A 21,233-nucleotide genomic window follows, 5' to 3' on the forward strand; every position below is an offset into this window, starting at 1 on the left:
AGATGGTCCTGCTTCCCTTTGCACTAGGCCCTGCGGTTTGACTGACCCTCTCACTGTGTGAATCCAGGCTACTTCTCTGTTGGTCATTGGGCCATGCTTTTGGTAAACAGATTAGGTACCAAATGCTGTGCAGTGGAAACTACCCAATGCAATGGAGTTCTAATAGGTGAGTTGATTATTCAAGTTGGGTATTTGGGGGTACTGACCTGTGGGAGTCAAACTGATGATGTTTACTCATTTCTGTGGTCCATATTTCTCAGCACATGTGCTGTATCTCACCCTTGGCTAGATATCTGGGGGCACCATTTATAAACTATCAAGGAACCAATAACTGGGCTGTAATAAATATGCAGATGACCTGTCGCCTGCTGCCTTCCTGCTTTACACAATTCCTACCAGCCTGAAGATTTTCCCAGCATCCTCTCTGGCCCTGTGATGATGCAGGGGGTGAGAGTGGTTACCAGCCCCACCAATAGATTCCTGGAACCAACCAGCCATCCTGCTCCTTCTGGCTCAAGTCTGATTTTATTTAGGCCCTGCCTAATTTCTTTCAGGCTCAGGGTGCATAGGGATTATTCCTACTTGCTTGGTTAATTTATATCCTTGAGGAAGTGAAGGTCAGGAAAGAGCCAAGATTGGATACCAGTGCGTTTTGCTCGTTTTAAAAAATTATTTGAACACAACTAATAAAGGCAGTGACAAAGCCTGGTCCAGGCTGTTCTGCCAAGATCTGGCACTGAGAACAGTGCGATCCACCTCCAGTACAGCTGTTAAAGGGCAGCCCTCCCCCCACACCCGGCTCTCTTATCGCTGAACCCTGTTTTTCCCTGCACGTGGGAGAGAAGCCGATTTTAACCAACTGAAACCCAGCCTCTCATGAGCTCAAGTGAGGTTTGTTTCTTCTCTCGAGTCTGACATACCCAGTCAGGACGGTGGCCATGTAAAGGCCCAGCTTGCGGAATATTTCCCAGTCTTCAACTTCTATGATCTTTCCGGCAATCAGGAATAAAATACCCAACGGCATGTAACTAGAAAGTAAACACAACAAAGTCAGCAGGTGCTTTCTCAGGGTGGGGTTTTTGGGGAAGAAATAGGCCAGGACCTGCATCTCAGCTTTGCACCCACTCCCGCCTGAGAGGAGCACAGGGTACACAAGGAAGCTAAGGTCTCAGCTTTGTCTCAGTTCTAGGCCCTGGTGGACCACACTGGCTCCAGGTTTCAATACCTGTGTGCACCTTAAATTCTACCTACCTAAGCTACCATAACAGGACAAACTTGGCAAGAAGATATGGTTATTGTACATCTGAAACCTATATAATTTTATTAACCAATGTCACTCCAATACATTCAATAAAATAATAAGTAAATAAATAAATAAGAAGGTCTGGTTAAACTGTTGCAAATCCTACTCGTTTCCAGTACATGTACATTCTACCGATTGTTGTATCTGAGATCTCATTTTAGCTTGATCTTCCAAATATGGTCACTAGGCTCTTTCTAGCCATGGTCACCTTGTTTCCCAGATGTAGTATCAGCAACAGAGCAAGAGTTAGTAGTAGAAGTGGTCATAATAGCTGTTCGTGGCGCTGTCATTACAGGCCTTGTGTTGGCTTAAGTATTTCACACGCATCAGTTCCCTTAGTATACTTCTCCCAACCCTAGTGGGAGATTGTATTATCCTTTTTAATAGATGACGAAGCTGAGGTTCAGCGGGATTAAGTGACTGAAATAACTGAACCCTTTACGTCACTGTCAATGTCTACACTTCGGAGTAAGGAATGTTAAACCAACTCAATATGAGAGAAGCGGGACAGAGGTCTCGGAGGAAAGATGGACTTTCCCGCATCTCTGGAGACAGGGCAGATCCTCAAGCAGCTTTCGTTTGGATGAGCTAGTGTTCAGGCTGTACCTGTTGTATTTGAGTATCACCTCTGCATGGGGCCCACTAAGGAAAGTACTTTGTGTTTTGATGTGCAGGGAACTCCTTCCAGAGCTTCCTCTGATGTGAACGCTGGCTGGGCACAAGATGATCACGGGTTTCGGTAGAAAAGACAATGGCTGATACCTAGACTTTCGTTAGTGAACAAAAGGTAGTATGTGGAATGATTTAATACTCTAGTGCCTTAATTTCAGGATTCCCCCTCTCTAGTGTGAGTCAGTTGAAAAACATAAGATCCTTGGTTCTAATTCTGAGGGGACAGTTGTCAGGGGAAGCAAGATGGCATTAGAGGGCATTTGCTCACCACATAATGATCTGAATGATTTTCATGATTGAGTCACTCAGAGCATTGAAGAAATCCACCAGAATCTGTCCCTTTTCTCCCATTTTTCCAATGACAAGTCCAAAGACGAGGCAAAAGACAATCAAGCCAAGGACATTGATGCCATCGGAATACGTGCCTACAATTTTGTATTCCTTTGTTTCGTTCTGTGGACGGAAACCAAGAAAACATATTGATGCATCATTATAATCTTGCTGTAGTGCATAGGCATTGAAATGAGAAGATATAATAGCCAAACATAATAAACTAGTGATCTATCAGTCAGACTCAACAAAACTTTGGGGAATACAACTAAAAAAACCCCCCAAAACAAAACCTACCTATGCATGTATCATATTTTTACTGCCCCCCACCCTTAGCCATTGACGTTTAAAGTGTTTCCCCCCCTTTCTCTCAACGAATCCATATTTGAATATTTCTTTTGAAGATTTCTTATTCTGGGATGTTTTACATTTTTAATAAGAACTTTAGAATCAAGGTATTTTTCAGGGTTATTTTAATGACTAGCTAACAATTGGAGGCTGTATAAAAAAGACAGGAATTAGTAATGCAGGAGATTTCAAGGTGGCAGTGGATTGAGTGGAAGTTTTTTTCTCTCTGTCTAAAATCAATAAAACATATTTAAAAAATAAAAAGAACAATTTTACTGCCTCTAATTTCGAACGACCAACAGGATTTTGGAGCTATAAGAGAAACACGAGCCAATGACAGCGAGATGGTGTGTAATTAACTACAAAGCCAAGCTACGAGTTATAGGTGTCCTATGGAAACTGGGGACATAAATGAGGGCTGTGAGGTTAGGGAAAGCTAGGCCTGAGGAGCAGGCAGCCATGAGATGCAAACATACTCCTAAAAAATGGTAAGCAAAGGCAAAAGTCACCATGCACTGGAGCTCTGGACTCTGCCTGGATAATTCCTACCCATTCTTTGTGGCTCCCAAACTAATTTAAACCATCCTGCTGAATATCTCCAGCACTGTTCTTCCCTATTCTAATATTCATCACTCTCCACACGAGGGCAGACGCCACATCTGTCTTTTCACTATTGCAATCCGATGTTCAGCAGGGCTGGCTCAGGAACAGCGCTCAGAAAATCCTTGTGGAACCACATCAAAAGGCAGGAATACAGGGTACTGGAGGAGGTGGATCTGGAGGGATAAGTGAGCCCAGAAACGAGGGAGGAGACAGGGCCCATGAACCTGTCTGAGGATTGAAGGCTTTCTGCAGGAGGAAACAGGGAGCCAACAGAGGCCTAGTTCATTTGAATTCTTAAGTCTACTGAATATGTCTCTTTTTCTTAAATCTTTCCTTCCTGTGTGAACATTCAGGAAAAGTCTACTACAGGACTAAAAATGTACTACTTCAGGTCCACATATTCTAGCCTTCAATAGGGAAATCCCCAGTGCTCTCAAAGCTCATTGATTTTATCGATGAGTTTATGGCAAACTCTTGGTGGCAAAACCTATCCTGAACTGAGACGTGGCCACCTATGGTCTGTTTCTCTTACTCGACAGAATATTTCTAAGTTTGTTGCAAAAACATGGATGTGCTTGATTCTAGAGTGTTGTTGCCAGCCCCATTAAAGGACAGTGTATAACATGTACACACACGACCTGGCCCATCTCACAAGGAAAACTCTGACTCTCAATCACATCTGGGCAGAGAGTTTTGAATAAGAAATTGTGGGCCTGCATTCTGTGTTTACATAGTCATGCAAATCTAGAGCAGTTCCTAGAGGTGCCCACCTCAACCCTAAGTAGTGGCAGAGATACAGAGGCAACAGGGCTCATTCTTTTCTCTGTGTGGTTTAGTGGCTTCCATTCTTCTTCTTCTTTTTTTTTTTTTTTTTTGGTTAATCCTCACCAGAGGATATTTTTCCATTGATTTTTAGAAAGAGTGGAAAGGAGAGAGGGAGAGGGAGAGAGAGAAACAGCAATGCGAGAGAGACACATCGATTATCAACTGGTTGCCTCCCACACACGCCCTGACTGGGGGTTGGGATGGAACCTGCAACCCAGGTGCGTGCCCTTGACTGGGAATCGAACCCATGACCCTCTGGTGCACGGGCCGACGCTCTAACCACTGAGAAACACTGGCCAGGGTGGCTTGTATTTATTCTTGGTAGTTAGGTTCTATAAAGTGGTCACCAACACTGACTTAGCAAATACTGAATCATTGTTTCTAGGGAAAATGTATGAGTAAGTTCCTGGGGCCCAATGTTCATAACATTTTTGTCAAATAATCAATACATGACCTTGCTTTATGCATGTTTCTGTTCACAGGCACCTTACTGAATATTTGTTGATTCATTAACACTGAACTCACAACCAACACACTAACTCACGCCTGGCTGAAGTTTATCTAACATGCTGTACTCTCTGCAAGGCGCATCCCGGCCTTCCCGCATTTAGGAACCATGGCCAGCACTTCAGCACTACGGCCGGGGGATATTTTAAATAGTGAAATTACCACAAAAAGTACAAAACTGTGCAAAGTGTGGCATAAGCACACCATGAAAGGACACTTGTTTATAGTATGAGAGCTGAAACAAAAAGGCAGAGCATAGCTGTGTTTAGCCTCAGCAGGGGGCATATGTGCACTGGGCGGGCGCCTTAGGTTTTCACCTCTCCGCACATGTCTGCGAATGACACGGAAGCACCTGAGTGTTGACTTTGGATTTGCAAATACATTTTAGTGAGTAGGCGAATCCACAAATGAGGAATGCGTGAATAATGAGGGCTGACTGTACTTCCCTCTCCTGCTCGCTCCCAGCTCAGCCCTGCCTACTGGGGAGCGTGCGGGCAAAAAGAAAGGGAGCGGTACCTTGGAAACAGCAGTTGTCATGACAGCTGTGACAGATGCTTCCGTCACATGCATCCCGGGCTCGCTGGGAGGCTCTACTTCTTTACGCATGGTTTTATACTGCACGTTGGAGGGGAAAAGAAGACAAAGAAACAAAAGAAGAGTTTTTTAAGCCTCTGAAGCTAAATCACAGGAATACGGTTACTTTGGGCAAACAAATACACTGAGAGGTTCTACCTCCAATGCCTCTGTTGGCTCCAGGTGTGGACAGAACCTCCTATGAGGCTTTGGAACCAAAAGTGGAATTGAGAAATCCAAACCACCGCCTCCCACGGCCACCATTCAATGATGTCGAAAGGGTCTCTCGCTCTCATAATAAAAGATTAATTAATGGAGCAACAGTGTGAAAGAAAGTATAGGTTTTATTTGTAGGCACTTTAACAGACAGATTCTACAGGAATCCTGTCCATCCCTCATTCATTCATTTATTTATATTATTTTTTAACCTGGGAGAAACCTCATCACTTTGATAAATGCAGTCACTGTGACTTTAATAAACATCAGCAACTGTGTGGCTGTTCCAAAACCAATAGTCCTTTTAAGGCAATTACATGAGATTTCTGTTGAACCCCTTCCTTCAGCCCCATCTGGCTCTGTGGAGCTTCAGCAGAGAGGCTGAAGAGAGAGCTCGTATACATTACACCAGGCATAGATGTCACTCCTATGAGGCTCTGCCAACGCCAAGAACCTTACAAACGACCACTGTGGCTGAACCGCAAAGGCACCCCTGAAATAGAGGTAGTTCTATGCTGCTTGGAGGTCGGCAGCGAGCCATTTAGTTGCCATTTCTGTTGGTATACACAGGGGTCTCTGTTCATATAATTTATGTAAATCAATTCAGCAGTTTGTGATAGACTCAGCTGTCTAAGTCCACAGACAAACAAGAGAAAAAGACTTGAAGAAAATGGAGTAAAGAGATTTTTAAACTTTCCTAGAGGAAAAAAATCATGGCTTTGTTACATTGCTCCTTAGAGGGCCGGCCGTGGGGGCAGAATGATTCAGGAAAAGACCAACTACCAGGAACAGCAGCCGCCCTGTGGGTCAGACACTGATCTGCCCACGGGAGCGAGAGGAGACGGAGGGCTACGTTTTCACCACATGGCATCTGCTGACAGTCTAAATTTGTTCTCAGATATAATGTGGTTCTCCAAAACTAGGTACTAGAAGCCATGCTCTAAAACATTCATTATTTGACCGTTTTCTGACTTGCTCCATCTGAGCCCTTTTGGGGGAAAAAGCGTAAAGGAAAAGGGCGCAGAATAAGCTACAACTGGCACTTGCCTCACTGTGACCGGAAAGACCAGGGATACAGAACAGAGGAGTCACCTGAAATTCCTCCACTCATGGGTACATTTCCTGCCATTTTAAAAAAAGTCCTCACCCAAGGTATTTTTTTCCCATTGATTTTTAGAGAGAGTGGAAGGGAGGGGGGAGAGAGAAAGAAAGAGAGAGATTGAGATTTATGTGAGAGAGACACATCGATTGGTTGCTTCCCACACGAGCCCCTATTGCTGGGCTGGGGATTGAACCTGCAACCCAGGTACATGCCCTTGACTAGGGAATCGAACCTGTGACTCTTTGGTGTGCGGGCCAATGCTCTAACCACTGAGCCACACTGGCCAGGGTGTCCTGCCATCTTTGATGGGATAATTCCATTTGTTGGGTGACAGCAGGAAAAAACCCCCTTAATTGGTACTGGGAAGAGGGGAGCAATGTGGGCAAAAGTCAATATTATTACCTGCTGAAAACAGGCTTGGACAAGGTTTTCAGGGAACATATTCCTGTTGGAGACATGAAAAGCAGTATTATGTTGAGGCAAAAGTGTTTTGTTTTGTTTGTCATACCCAATACATTGATGGAAATGAGTGTAACATAGAATTAGTACTCTGGTTTCTCTTCTGGCTTCTTTGCATAATACTTCCTTGTAGTAAGATTTATTTTTCCCTGCTAAGCTTCAACCAATCAACCGTTCCTTACCTGATTCACTGAGTAACCGATACACATGCTGTCCTGGGTGAAACACCCCCCTGGCAGGTAGACACTCACAGTTAAGAGACTTCTTTAATATTCTGCACATTTCTGTTTTCATCAATGAGAATGTATGCTTACCAAGAGTCATTGCACTTCTTCCCAAGTTCTTTATGCCAATTGCAAATATTGTAATTACTGAATTAAAAATTATGTAAATCAATGAAATATGAGTGTGAAAAGGAAGGTATGGTTTCTATAAAAACTAAGCCAAATGCCTGGGAACTCAATTGACAATTGACTACAATTTCTGTGGTTAAATTACGTATGGGAAGCCAACTGAAATAAAAAGAAAAACTGGAAGGATTTGGCACTCAGCTTTCTTTGCAATTTCTAAGGATTTTGTTGCTCCGCTTCATGGAAATTCCAGATAATGCATTTCTGTTGCATTCTGCAGCCTAAGCAACAGACACGACAGGAAATTACAATCAACTGACACACTCGGAGAAGAGACCCTGATCCAACATTAAAAAATTGGCAAATAAATACATTTAAGTGTAAACAAAATATGTAATGCATCTCTATTGTTTTTTATGATTCTTTTTAATTGCTATTTATTAACTAACCAATTTCCAGCCCTGATTGATTCAGATTAAGAGGGTTTTTCTTCTACAATTAAAAAAATGTATTTCTTCAAATGTGCTTCAGAACTGACTACCCAGCCCAGCATCTTAATGCAGTAAGTATACTTTCTGCATCTCTGTCCATCCTAAATCCTGACAGAGGAGCTTATTCCTTCCATATCCTCTTGGAACCATGACCTGGTAAGCAGGACTGGCTATGTAATTTGCAGGGCCCAGGGCAAAATGAAAATGCACAATAATTTAAAAATTATTAAAAATTTCAAGATGACAAGAGCAGATCATTAAACCAAGCATGGGGCCCTGTGTGGCCACATAGGTCAAATGCCAATGAAGCCACCCTGCTGGCAAGACACTCACCTGATCAGGTCTAACATGGCGTCTACTGTACTGACTTCAGGGCTGCTGCCTTTCCTGTCAATTTCATCCACTTTCTGGGTGACACCAGGCTTGATGCTCACCACCAGCACGATACCTGTGGCCAAGGACAGCACCCACAGAGCAGTGAGACCCTTCCAGGGCACCTGGCACCCCCAGTGCATCCTTCTTTGGACTAGTGGGCACGGGGGCCTCAGGGTCCTGCCAAAATGCTGAATTCCAGCAGCAACCTCAGCAGCAGCCTTAATTACTTTTCCATTTAAATAAAGCAGAAGAAACTCTTCCTGTGTTTCTTTTTTTTTTTTTTTTAATGAAGCGGCTATACTCCAGAATTGCTTCTGGAGACACCTGCTGATGAGAATGCTCTTATTCTTTCCTTTAGCTTATGAGGTCAACCTAGCCAGGGGTTGGTGCGAGGCCACTTGTTCAATAACTTCCTGCAACTTTTACTCACAGGTACTGGCTATTTTCCTGAGGGCCACACAGAACAAGCCTTATCTTCCTTCCATACCACAAGCCTTCAAATATCTGGAAAGCTGTTGTGTAATTGAAAAAAGGGTTAAGGTTGAGAACAGTGTTGTTCCATGTGACTGTCAGGGGTGGAACACGGAAAAAAATAGGCAGGAGTTACAGGGAGATAGTTCTCACAGTGGGAACTATCTGTCTAAACAGAGAGCGTCTGAAAGCACCGTTTTTGCCTTTGGAGGTAATGGGTTCCTGTCACTTGAGTGTCCAAGCAGAGATGGGAGGTTGTAGAAGAGACTGAGGCACCAGAGGTTGTTGGACTGGAGGGGAGTGAGGAAGAAAATAGTCCCCATGTCCTTCACCGCTCCTCCCAGGGGGAGATGCCAATCCAAAGGGGCAGGACTTTAAGGGTGCTGAGTTGGTCAGTTTTGCTAGTGGGGGGAGTCACTGGACCATAGAAGGGCCACGAGCAGCCGTGGTCCACTCTACCCTCTCAGGGTAGCAGAAAAGATACACACCCAGCTTTTTTCTTTGCATTGGCCTCTCTCAGGAACCTCATGAGGAGATGTGGCCTTGGTTTAAGGCCCTCCTGGTGTAATAACTCTAAAACCTCACCACCTCTCCTCAGTTCATTAAAGCAGAGCTGCGAGGGTCAAGCTGGCTGCCTCTGAGCACATTCCCTTCCTCTCTTCCCATTTTGGGCATCCTTAAAATATCACGCTAGGTCACAAAGGGTGGACCATACTTTCTTCACAAAAGAATGCCAAAGGTATAAGAGCAGCTATATCCCCTTAGAGCTTTCTCCCTTTTTCAAGTGGAATTTATACTTGGCAAGCCTCAGCCATTAGCTCTCAGTACTATGTGAAACTTGAAATGCACTCAAATATATTATATTTTCTTCATATAAAAGGTGCCGTATAGGCTTCAAGCCAAAAAGTTTCATGATAGCCTAACAATACTGCTTTCTGATTAGAAAAAAAAAGTGCATTATAAAAAGCCTAACCACTTTTAAATAGAAAATCAGTCACATAGAGGAATAAGGGTTCAGCAATAAACTTTACCTAGAATGACAGCAATGACAGTGGTACAGAAATAATATAAGACAGCACGCAGCCCAATTTTTCCGGATACATTGGAATCCAGCGCAGCGACACCTGAAAGGGGGGAGAAGTCAAACTGCATTACTTTTTAAAAGGCTGATTTCCAGAACTAGTGGTGATTCAATCCTGAAGGTGTGAAATAAAGAGCTGAGAGATGTCGCTCGATCTGCTAGGTCTATTGCACTCCTTTGGATAAGATACAAAGGGCGAAAAAAAGCAAAATTCCAAACACAGATTTCAGAGATGGGAGCCTAGCGAGAGGCAAGTTCCCCTTCTTGGCAAACTCACCGCCACCACCCACAGTGGGCACTGTGCCTTTGGCCCCTCTTGGGGTGTGGTCACAAGACACGGTCAGGAGTCCCCCTTCTGCATTTGCTCTGAGAGCTTTATCAAGATTTGTACGTTACATCACTCAACATCTTTTTGGAATTCAGTATCAAGGAAAAGTGTATTCTGAAGAACTGAGATAATTCTTTCATCACATAATGAAAGTCATATAACCCCTTCTGCCTTTTGTCAGGAAGCTCAGCATCAACTAAAAAGATAAATTTTACATGTGCTTATAAAAGTAACATTTGTTCATAAGTTATCTAAAAAAAAAAAAAGAGAACAATATAAAGAAAAGAAAAATAACTTCAGCTCATCAGCCATAGTTAATATTCTGGTGAATTACATTCCAATAATTTTTTTCTCAATTTTTTGTAAACATAGCTGAGATAATTGTATAGTTTTTTAATCCTCTCTCTTCCTAATACTGTATTATAAGCATTTTTCCTTATTGTTATAAATTCACCCTGAGGATAATTTTAAAGGCTGTGTATTTAATCATCCACTTACTGCTAGATCTTGAGGTAGTCTCAAGGCCAAATCAATAATAAATCACAGTGATTTCATTAACTATCCTGGCTAGCATATTTCCTTCTTCTTTTAATGATTTTCAAACTGCTTCTGTGTTAATTTTATTGTGTATGGCTTTGATTGTGACACACCAAACATTTCCATTTTATTTTTTAAAATGTTTTTATTGATGTTGAGAGAGAAAGGAAGAGAGAGAAACGAGAGGGAGAAACATCGATTGGCTGCCTCCTGCACCACCCCCACTGGGGATCAAGCCTGCAACCCGGGCATGTGCCCTGATCTGGAACGGAACTGTGACCCCTCAGTGCATGGGACTATGCTCAACTAACTGAGCCATACCGGCCAGAGCTAAAAATTTCCATTTTATAGAGGCAGGAAATAAATAAAAATTTCTGAGAGCACAGGTGACTTAAGAGATGTATGGCCACATTGTTAGATGGAGTTTTAAATGGTCTTTAATGCCAATAAATTATTGAATGTTGCCTGGACTTGCAAGGGTTTCTAGAATGCTAAGGATAGCTGCAGAGGTGGAAGGCATGCACCCCTCCTCGCTAGAAGGCCTTGCCCTCCATCAAAGACATTCGTATAAATGGAGTCAGTGATGCAGCTCTCTACTCAGACGGCTTCTCTGTGGGACAGAGAAGCAGCCAAACCATCTTTCAGCAACCTGTCACTTGGAGGTTCCAGACTACCCTGCCTGGTTTCCAAAAAGAGAGTCACATTCTGACTCAAATCATGACCAAAGAAAATGATTTTTTGAGCCTACAACACGCATGAGTTGTGCCATACTGTTTGCAAAACCTGAAGTACAGGACGGCAGGAAAAATGAAGAGGTTGTCACGAAGCAGCCCCAGGGAAAAGGTAGTAAACCTGTAGGCTATCAACTCGACAAGTAGCTTTTATATTCACTCCCCACACTATAAAAGGCCTGTCCATTTTTTAAGTGACTGGAAGATTATGCTCCTCACATATAATTGAACATATTTAATACAGGAAAAACCTATAAGGAAGCTATCACCTCTCACTCTAAACACATCACTCCTCTGGCTGTTGACTGCTTCTTTGGAAGGTAATATTTTGAGAGAAGGGGCTCTGGCTTCTTTAACAGCCACCCCAGGCTACTGTTAAGGGCCCATTCACCAACCTCTGGGACAAGGTTGTGCAATGGCCATATATATGTACAATGGGCATATTGCAACGGTCACATCCTGGAATAACCATGATAATAGATGCTATTCTCTTTCTTTGGGAAAAATGCAGTTTGGTGTGCTCAGAAGACTTTCTTCTCTTAATGGTAAGACAATGAAGAATAACAATTCTGCAAGAAACAACTACGACAACAAATTAAGAGACACTGAAGGCCACAATTCAGAAAAAAGTGGACTATTTCATATTTAGTTTTGGTCTCTTAAAAAAAGAGCAAACAATAATGCAAACATAGAAGTTTGCTAAGTATATTACAGGACTACAAAATGTGCCCATTCCAATTTAGAGCTCTGTACATTATTCTGATAAACAATCATAACAATTATTTATAACAATAAGTAGGTTAAAAAAACAAGAAAATCAAATTAACAGAACTGAGTCACCTGTATAAGTGCCTGTATCCCTGACCTAACAGAAGATGTATTTTCAGATATATTGGTCCTTGTCAGATGTACAATTTAGGCAGCTTCTAGCTCCTAAGATGCTGATAAGTGAAAGGCTCACAGGGTGGTTGCAGAACTGTTCTAGGGTACGTATTTCATGTCCTCTCAGGATTTTCTTCCAGCAGTGAAACAAATTAAATCTACGTGGGGAACTGTTTCTAGCATATGTTAGTATGTCTAAATTTGTCTTAATGATTTGGCCAAGGGCTGGTGCCTCTGCTATTCCAGGACCCACCTGCCAATAAAAGGCAGAAACAACAACAAATCTCATACTAATGAGATTCTTGGTGGAAATATTTTAAACAAATACATACCCCAAAGCAATCAGACACCTCTTCCCTGCTGGAGTATAGCAATTACCTTGCAGCTATGTTCAGGAAGGGCTTTGTTTTCCATTCCTCAAATTTACCTTAGTCCTACAATTCTCCTGGACATATCAGAAATGTATTCAAATCAATAATGTACTTCTCCACCTCTCTAGAGTTGCCCTCTACCTCCCCAGTCATCTCTAATTGAGGGCAGAGCTGGCCCCAAATCCAAGCTTTTGGACAATTTATAACGGGATGTTGAGAATAGGGGCAGTGACCGTCAGAGAGGGAAAGAACATATGCAGGGAAACAGCCTAATCTTTGAAAACCTCTATAATAGGAACATTACTGAACTTAACTTGAATATAAAAAGCCTGTGTGGATGGCAGAAACACCCCAGCTGCCAATAATAACAATGATGGTGAGGATCATCATACACTGATGGTGATAAGAATGACATCAGACACTGTATTGAGCAGCGACAACGCTGAGTGCATTGCCTTTAATTATCCTATAACCCTGTGAGGTCAGGCATTCTTCTTCCCATTTTATAGAAGAGAAAGCTGTGGCTCAGAAAGACTAAGTAACATGCCATGGTCCTACAGCTGGTGAATGATGAAGCCAGGATCCCAAACCCAAGTTTGACCCCAAAAGCCATGTTCTTAACACTGTGTCATACTGGCTCTATCCACATGCTACTAAGTTCTACTCCAGCGCTGCCCAATGGAATTTCCCGTGATGATGGACATGTCCTCTGTGCTGTCCACTGCGGTAGCCACGAGCCACAAGTGGCCAGTGAACCCCTGAAATGTGGCTAGTATGAATGAGAAACTGAATTTTAATTAACCTCCACTTAAACAGTCGCATGTGAGTGATGCCTACCATACTGGACAGCGTAATCTCTAGACTTCCCAGAGGGTCCAGCACTTAGTGGGTGCTCAACAACACTGAAAGAACAAACTCAAGCTTGACTCCATGACAAGGACCCCTCTCTGCTTTGCCAGCACAAAGGCAGGGGAGAGAATGAAGGTGACCACCAGCTCCTGGTATGCGTTTCCATCTCTGCTCTGACCATATTGCTCTAAGGCCTGAGGTGGCTCCTTCTCTGGTCCCCAGTGCACTCAATAAGGTGATCGGTGAGTTTTGTGCTCAATGCTTTCCACGTGAAGGGAAAGAGCTGCACTTTTTATGGGCAGTGTTCTTACAAAGTGAGCTCATTCCAAAGGTCCACACGTGTCTGAGATTCGGAACTGGGCAGGTAGTCTCCTTAGAAACCACAGGTACAGGCAGGTTGGTTTCCAGGGCGACCACCCATGACAGGCCTCCACGTGGGAACACGTTTGTTTAGCATCTCAGGGCTTCCCTCCCTCTTTTCACTATTGTGTACTCCACCCCACGCCCCACTTCCAGACAATTTTTTTCCTAATGGCCACCCCCATTAAATTTTAATACCACACACAAACTTTCCATGTATTTATGTACTAAATGTTCTCATGTACTTTTTACATAAAAGGAGTAAGTTTCTATCCCTTAATCCCCCAAACCAGCTCTGGTTGCCTTGGGAGCGACACTGCTCCTGTTGAGAATGTGTGGTCTAGTCTGAGGGATACTGTCATGTGAATGGTACCTTATAGGACATAGGACTCTGAAGGTGGCGCCCATCAGTTCCTCAGTCACACTAGTCACCTTCCAAGTGCTCAGCAGTCACATGCAGGCTGTGTCTACTGCCATGGACAGCACAGGCAGAGAGGCTGTATTGGGCAGGGCTGGTCTAGAAACTGAGCACGTGGGGAGAGCCAGTGTGACACAAGGGTTAGGAATATGACTCCCATCACTTACTGGGGACGGTCAGGTGACATGCCCACCTTAGTACCAAGCAGGTGAAACATCACCATGCGTTATCCTGGGGATTTACTCTCAACAGCAACCTGGTTTTCTTGTTTGCAGGCCTTGCCTTATGCCTGAGGAACCACCTCTCTGTATAGTCCACTCCCAGGCCTCCTTTCTTCTGGGACCTGATACTCTCCCTCTGAGAATTGAAGGAGAGGGGACTGTGCATTAAAATATTAACAAGCAGGTGTGACAGGATCAAAGGTAAATGTTCAAAACTGTTTACAGCAACCGGACAGTAATTCATGCTACTGAATATAATAAAAAATATGGCTGGCATTCTGTATGTCTTTGTGTTTATATCTTTTTCTGGTAATTCATTTTTATTATAGTTTACAAAGATTATTGATCTGTGACAAATAGGAAGTTAAAAAAACTGCATCTTTTCCATCCAGTTTTAAAACTGGATGCTTTGCAGACCACTGGTGCAGAGGGCAGGGATTATAAACTGTCAGAGCAGCCAGAGGTGCCCCAGGCTGAGGTGCCTACCACGGAGGGAACACCTGAATTGGGCAGAAAGAGATGAGCAGGATTCTGGAGAAGATTCTTTGCTCGGCCACACTTTAGTCAGGCTTCTGAACCTTCTCCTAGGCCCATCTACACCTCCTTGCAAAATCTACTTTTAGTAAGAACCTTAAGTCAGTTTAACCAGAACCCCCTCGCCTTGGTCTCTGATCACCCTCCATATCTGATCAGATTATCAGATATCTGACCACCCTGGCCTGTCTTCAACAAGTATCCTGCTCGGGCACATAAGCCCTTACCTCTGATGTTTCCTCTTAGTAGTTGCCATCCATTGACCCCCACCTTACTCCCAGGCTATCAATTCGCACCTGTGCATTCTGTATTCAGGGATGGTTCTGGGGCTGGTGTGTCCCAGTAAAAGGGACACAATCCAAGGTCGTCCTCGGAAGTTAGGGGTACCCGCTAGCTCTTTACTTTAGGAAACCACACTTGCTTTTTCACCCTGGGAAGAGGCTCTGATGAGTTGAGGTGCTGGCTCCTCGCCAAAACAGTAATAATCTATTTGGACTTTTTATAAAAACACTACAAAGGAAGCAGTTGCCAAGGGCTAAACAATAGCATGTTTTGAAAACAAACACTCGAGAGCAAAAGACTCCTCCAAGAGCTCTCTGATGAAGCTTACCACCCACTGGAGAACAAAGTTTTCGTGAAAATCTCTCCACATTGCCATTACGGTGTTGGAACTAAGTGTTACTGGAAGTTTTGCTTTTTGATCTGGTATCTGATGATGCTTCATAATTGTGAATGGATACAACATCCAGGAAACTCACTGTTGCATCCTCATATCCAGAAGACTCCTGTCTCTCTCACCCACAGAGAGGTCACTGACATGGGGAGAAACAAGCACTGGCTTTGGTGGGACAGACTGGGCTCAAATCCCAGCCTTCTCCTACCAGATTGTTTCGTCAACTATCAAATGGAGGTTTCAAATGCCTCTACATCCTAAAGGGGAATTGTGAGGAGCAAGTGGACAACCTCATCTTGTACAGCTGTTGTGAGGATTAGAAATAATATCTGTAACATGCCTAGCACAGTGCTTACACCTAATTTGTACTCAGTAAATAGCCTCCAATATTCCTGAATGAAATGATCAATATGAAGTGTGTCACTGAGCAAATGAAAGGCACTTAACAAGTGTCAGCTCATTCATTCTCACACTTTCCTCCCTAATCCTTCTGTATGCCTTCATCACGTGGTCACTAAAGAAATCTTTTAAAAACAAAAATCAGGCCATTTCACATGCACGTATAAACCTCCAGTGGTACTTAAAACAGAAAATCCTTAATCCGCCTAACAGGACCCTGCAGGAAGGGCGCCTGCCCGCCTCCCTGCGTCAGCTGGTGCCACCTTCCTGTCACCTCCTCCAACCCTCTGGAGCCCACAGAGCTCCCTACCACGTTGAGGCTTTTGCACAGGCTCCTACCTCTGCTGGACAACTTTTCCCCACACTTCATTTGGCTACTTTTCAAGTCCTTTCCTCAGAGCCCTTCCCTGAGTCTCGAAGATGCACCAAGCTCCTCTGTTTTCCTCACTTGCACCTTGTTTGTGTCATGTTTCACATTTTATCATTGGGTTCATTTAACACCTGTTTTTCTCATAAGCTCCTTGACGGTAGGAGACCTAGATATCTGCCTGTTCACCAATGTGTCCTCAGTGCCCCGCACACAGAGAAGCTGGATTAACAAGTGTGGACCGAATGAATAACCTGCTTAGTTATGTAGCTGCCTGCCCCCAGGGCCCCTCTTCCCAGGGTCTGGTCCCTGGGCAGCAGAATGTTCCTGAATGGAACACGAGACTGTGTCAGTCCCAGGTGCTGCCCGTAGGGTCTGTGTGATCTTGCAAAAGCAGCTTAGTTTCTCTTCAACACCTCTTGTTTCCTTATCTCTAAAGATGGAGATAAGATCCTACCCAACAAACAGGGTCACTGACTGGGAAAACAAGGCTGGATATGATCTCACTGTGCTAATCCAGGGCACAGGAAAATCTCTGCAGCTTGGATTTTACCTGGGATGGTAAAAGGGGAGAGGAAAGGCAGCAGGGAGCATGCAAAATATATTTCTGTGCACGTTTTATCTACGACATCTTTTTTTTTTTTTAAGAGACATTAATACAAATAAGTCCCTTAAAGTAGTTATATCACTAGCATAAACTATTCTGTGAAGTAAACAAAATAACCTGGTCCTCAGGCAGAACCAACTAAAGGTGACTTTGCAGCCTCTGTCATCAGGTCCACATTTGATGTTCAAAACATGCCAATGGGCAGGAGGCTGGCTTCCTGCTTCCTCAGCAGTCTGGGGAGCTGTTTGAACACTTTTTCAATACCACAAAGCGTCCTGGTATTTGCATTGGAACCAATTTCTTAGAAGATCACATGAGCTGTTAGAGGAAGCTTAGTGTCTAAATATGAGCATTAAACATACCTCAGAGGATCTGGGGAACTCAGCCATTCCCTTCAGAGCTCATAGGAATGCTTTGACATCAGGATAGCTAAGAGCTCAGTGACACATTTCTGGGTTTTAACCACAACCTAGTTCTTACTGAGCTCTCTCTTTGCTTTTCCTTATAAACTGGTAGCACACTGAGATTCCAAGATGGCAGTGGACTGAGTGGAAGCTACACTGACACTCTCCCAGAACCAAGCTGGAATTACAACTAAAATATAGAAAAACCATCCTGAATAATCAACTCAACACCATCTGGAGAGCACCCTCATCACCAAGGATGTAAAGCAGAGACGGCATAGAAACTGGTAGAAAGTGCAGAGGCGCAAGAGGGCTGGCTGAGCTCGCACAGGCAGCAGCTGAAGGTCCGGAGGGAGATCTCAGCTGTGGGGGTTCCCACTGAGGACTCTGGGGCCTAAACCCCAAGCTGGGCTTCCCAGCCAGAGCACCAGAACTGAGAAAGGGGCCCACATAACATCTGGCTGTGAAAAGCAACAGGGTTTCTATCTGCCAGGGAGAGACAGCTGGAAATGCAGGCACCCTCTTAAAGGGCCAATTGTGCAGCCACTCACCTTGGGCTCTGGTGGAGGGAGGGCAAATGGACTAGAGCTGTATGAGGAGAACCCAGAGGTGCTGGCTTGGGGGATAGAGTTCAGAGGGCAGCTATCTGGGTTCCTACGCTGAGTCATTCCCCCATAAAGCAGAGGAAGCCTTTCTCAGGCAGACATTTACCATCTAAGCAGCTTTTGCCAGGAGACGAGGCAATTGCCCCACCCACTGAAATCCTCCCACCTCAGCCTGTGGAGTTCCTACAGCCTGAGACGCATTAAGAGACTGAATAACAATCAGCCTCTGGGTGCTTTAAGTCTTTGCCTTATTTGGTTCAGGACCCAGGGCTTGGGAAAGTAGACCTTGGTGAGCATCTTGGTCCTTTCCAAATGCACCCAGCCCCAGCAGAGGGAACCACAAACTGTGAAGTGTGGAAAGCTTCAAACAGGGTGTTCAAGGTCAGTTACAAACAACGTTTGACATTGGCGTGCACCAGAGACCGTCCAAAAGACTGGGAGCCCTAGAAGATCTACCTAATACATAGAAACAAATCTTAACAGGCAGCCAAAGTGGGGAGAGAAAAAACAAGCCCCAAGTGAAAGAAAAAAAGAATTCTCCAGAAGAATAGCTAAATGAAATGGAGATAAGCAATCTATCAGATATTGAGTTCAGAATACTGATCATAAGGATGCTCGACAGCATGAGAAAAGAAATGGAAACTATGAAGGAAATTAAGAATGACACAGTAGAAATAAAAAATACATTGGAAGGAATAAATATCAGATTAGTGGGAGCTGAGGATCAGATTAGCAAATTACAAAACAGGATAGAAAAAAAATCACTCAATCAGAGAACCAAAAAGAAAAAAGAATTAAAAAATAGGATGACAGTTTAAGGGAGTTGTGGGACAATATGAAATGTAACAGCATTCATATCATAGGAGTGCCAGAAGATCTAGAAAATAAGCAAGGGTTAGAGAACCTGTTTGAAGATGCTTGAAGAAATAATGGCAGAAAACTTCCCTAACCTGGTCAAGGAAAAAGTCACACAAGTTCAAGAGGCACAGAGAGTCCCAATCAAGAAGAACCCAAAGAGGCCCATGCTCAGACACATCATAATTAAAATGCCAAAAATTCAAGACAAAGAGAGAATCTTAAAGGCAGCAAGAGAAAAGCAATCTGTTACCTACAAAGGAGCTCCCATAAGGCTGTCAGCTGATTTCTTATCAGAAACTCTACACGCCAGAAGAGAGTGGCATGAAGTATTCAATAAAGAGCAAGGATCTGAAACCAAGAATATGCTACCCATCAAGGCTATCATTCAAAATAGATGGAGAAATAAAGAGCTTCACAGACAAAAAAACAGCTAAAGGAATTTATCACCACCAGACCAGCATTACAAGAAATGTTAAAGGAACTGTTGTAATAAGAAGTTGAAATAGAGAGAAAGAGAAGCATAGGCATAAAGAAATAAAATGGCAATAAATAAGTACCTATCAATAATAGCCTTAAATATAAATAGATTAAATATCCCAATTAAAAGACATAGGCCAGCTGAGTGGAAAGAAAACAAGACCCAAATATATGAGAGACACACCTCAGAACAAAAGACTCACACAAGTTGGAGAAAAGGCCGTAAAGCTTCTGGAGGACTTTAAAGGAGAGATCAACAGAAATATAGTTACAGTAGGAGAACTTTAACACCCACTGACTTTACTGGATAGATCTTTCAGACAAAAATTAAACAAGAAAACAGTGACTCTAAATGACACACTAGATCAGATGGATTTAATTGACATTTATAGAACATTTCACCCCAAAGCTGCAGAAGAATATACATTCTCAAGTGCACATGGGGCATTCTCAAAGATAGACCGCATGTTAAGACACGGAACAAGTCTCTACAAGTTCAAGAACACTGAAATCATATCAAGCATCTTCTCAGACATTTACACCATGGAATGCAATGCAGCTGTAAAAACAAAGGATCCCTTACCGTTTGAGGCAGCATGGTGGGACCTGGAGAGCATTATGCTAAGTGAAATAAGCCAGTCAGAGAAAGACAAGTACCACATGATCTTAATCATATGTGGAATATAATGAACAAAATAAATCGATGAACAAAATGGATCCAGAGACATAGAAGCATGGAACAGACTGACGAATCTCAGAGGGAAGTCGGGGTGGGTGAGTGGGTGGGGAGAGATTAACATAAGAACTTATATGTATAGATGCATAGCCCATGGGCACAGACAATAGTGTGGTGAAGGTCTGGAGTGGGGGGGGGGGTGCAGGGTGGAGGGGATCAATGAGGGGAGAAAGGAGGACATTTGTAACGTTTTCAACAATGAAGATAAATTAAAACATGAAAAAAGCCAATAACTGGTAGCACTGGCTTCTGGGTAGAAGCTACCTGAATGCTGGTGAACATAAACCAGTGGCAAAGCAAGTGTTTTTATATTGTTTTTATCTCCAGAATGGGTGCATTGTGTGCACACCTGTGTGTGTGGCTCAATTCTAACCCTGGCCCTGTAGCTTCTAATGCCAATGCACGGACTTCCTTGAAACTTCTGTGAATGAAAGAAAAACAGGTTCCATGGAAGGAACCTCACAGGGTGATCTGATCATAAATTCCTAACCAGGCAGGTCACGGTAGTAGTGACGTCCCAGGCATATAACTATTTCAATGAAAGACTCATCTTTGCCTTACGCAAGCCCTGTCCAATGTTTTTGTGCACCTGGGTTAACACATCTTTGAAAGAAACATAATGACCTTGAGAGAGAAACTGCAAAACCGTCATTCTCTGGGGGCATTTAAGATCTTACTTCCTGGAAATTGTCATTGATTTCGGTTCAAATAAACTTTTACAGAAATTCTCTGCAGGTTTGGACGTTTCTTATGTCAACACTTTTGACAGTATTACACAGAAGATTAAAGAAGTAGATAGCACTTCAAATGCATCACTGTTACGTGACATGGTACCGTCATTTCCCTATTTTACATTTGAGGACAAGTAATTGGTTCACGGTTTCACAGCTAGTCAGTGGCAAAGCCAGGATTCAAACCTGGGCAGTCTGTGGCTGCAGTCTTAATCACTAGTCTTCCTTGCCCTTCTATCTATGTCTATTGATACTAACAAAGGTTCTTTGCTTGACCAAAATTTAGTCAGGCTTCTGAGCTTTCTCCTAGGCTCATTTATACTTCCTTGTAAAATCTAGTTTTTGCAAGAACCCTGCTAGTCAACTTAATTAGAACCCTCCACCCTTCATATCTGATCACTACTGATATCTAATCAGGCTCCTTATCCACCATCTCCTA

At 43.3% G+C, this 21,233-nt stretch overlaps 1 protein-coding gene across 1 annotated transcript in view; it reads right to left on the minus strand.

Moving 5' to 3' along the window:
* The window catches only part of SLC1A1 (solute carrier family 1 member 1), a 70,233-nt gene that overhangs the window by 11,400 nt on the left and 37,600 nt on the right, over positions 1 to 21,233 (minus strand). Inside the window, exons 3-8 of the mRNA XM_087822680.1 lie at positions 9,657 to 9,749; positions 8,113 to 8,227; positions 6,882 to 6,924; positions 5,105 to 5,203; positions 2,244 to 2,428; positions 921 to 1,028 (exon numbers count right to left, since the gene is read on the minus strand). Coding sequence (XP_087678806.1) covers positions 921 to 1,028; positions 2,244 to 2,428; positions 5,105 to 5,203; positions 6,882 to 6,924; positions 8,113 to 8,227; positions 9,657 to 9,749 — 643 coding nt within the window. The remainder of the gene's footprint in view (positions 1 to 920; positions 1,029 to 2,243; positions 2,429 to 5,104; positions 5,204 to 6,881; positions 6,925 to 8,112; positions 8,228 to 9,656; positions 9,750 to 21,233) is intronic.

Source organism: Miniopterus natalensis, chromosome 12, assembly GCF_054644295.1.
Source record: "Miniopterus natalensis isolate mMinNat1 chromosome 12, mMinNat1.hap1, whole genome shotgun sequence".
NCBI classification, from domain to species: Eukaryota; Metazoa; Chordata; class Mammalia; order Chiroptera; family Miniopteridae; genus Miniopterus; species Miniopterus natalensis.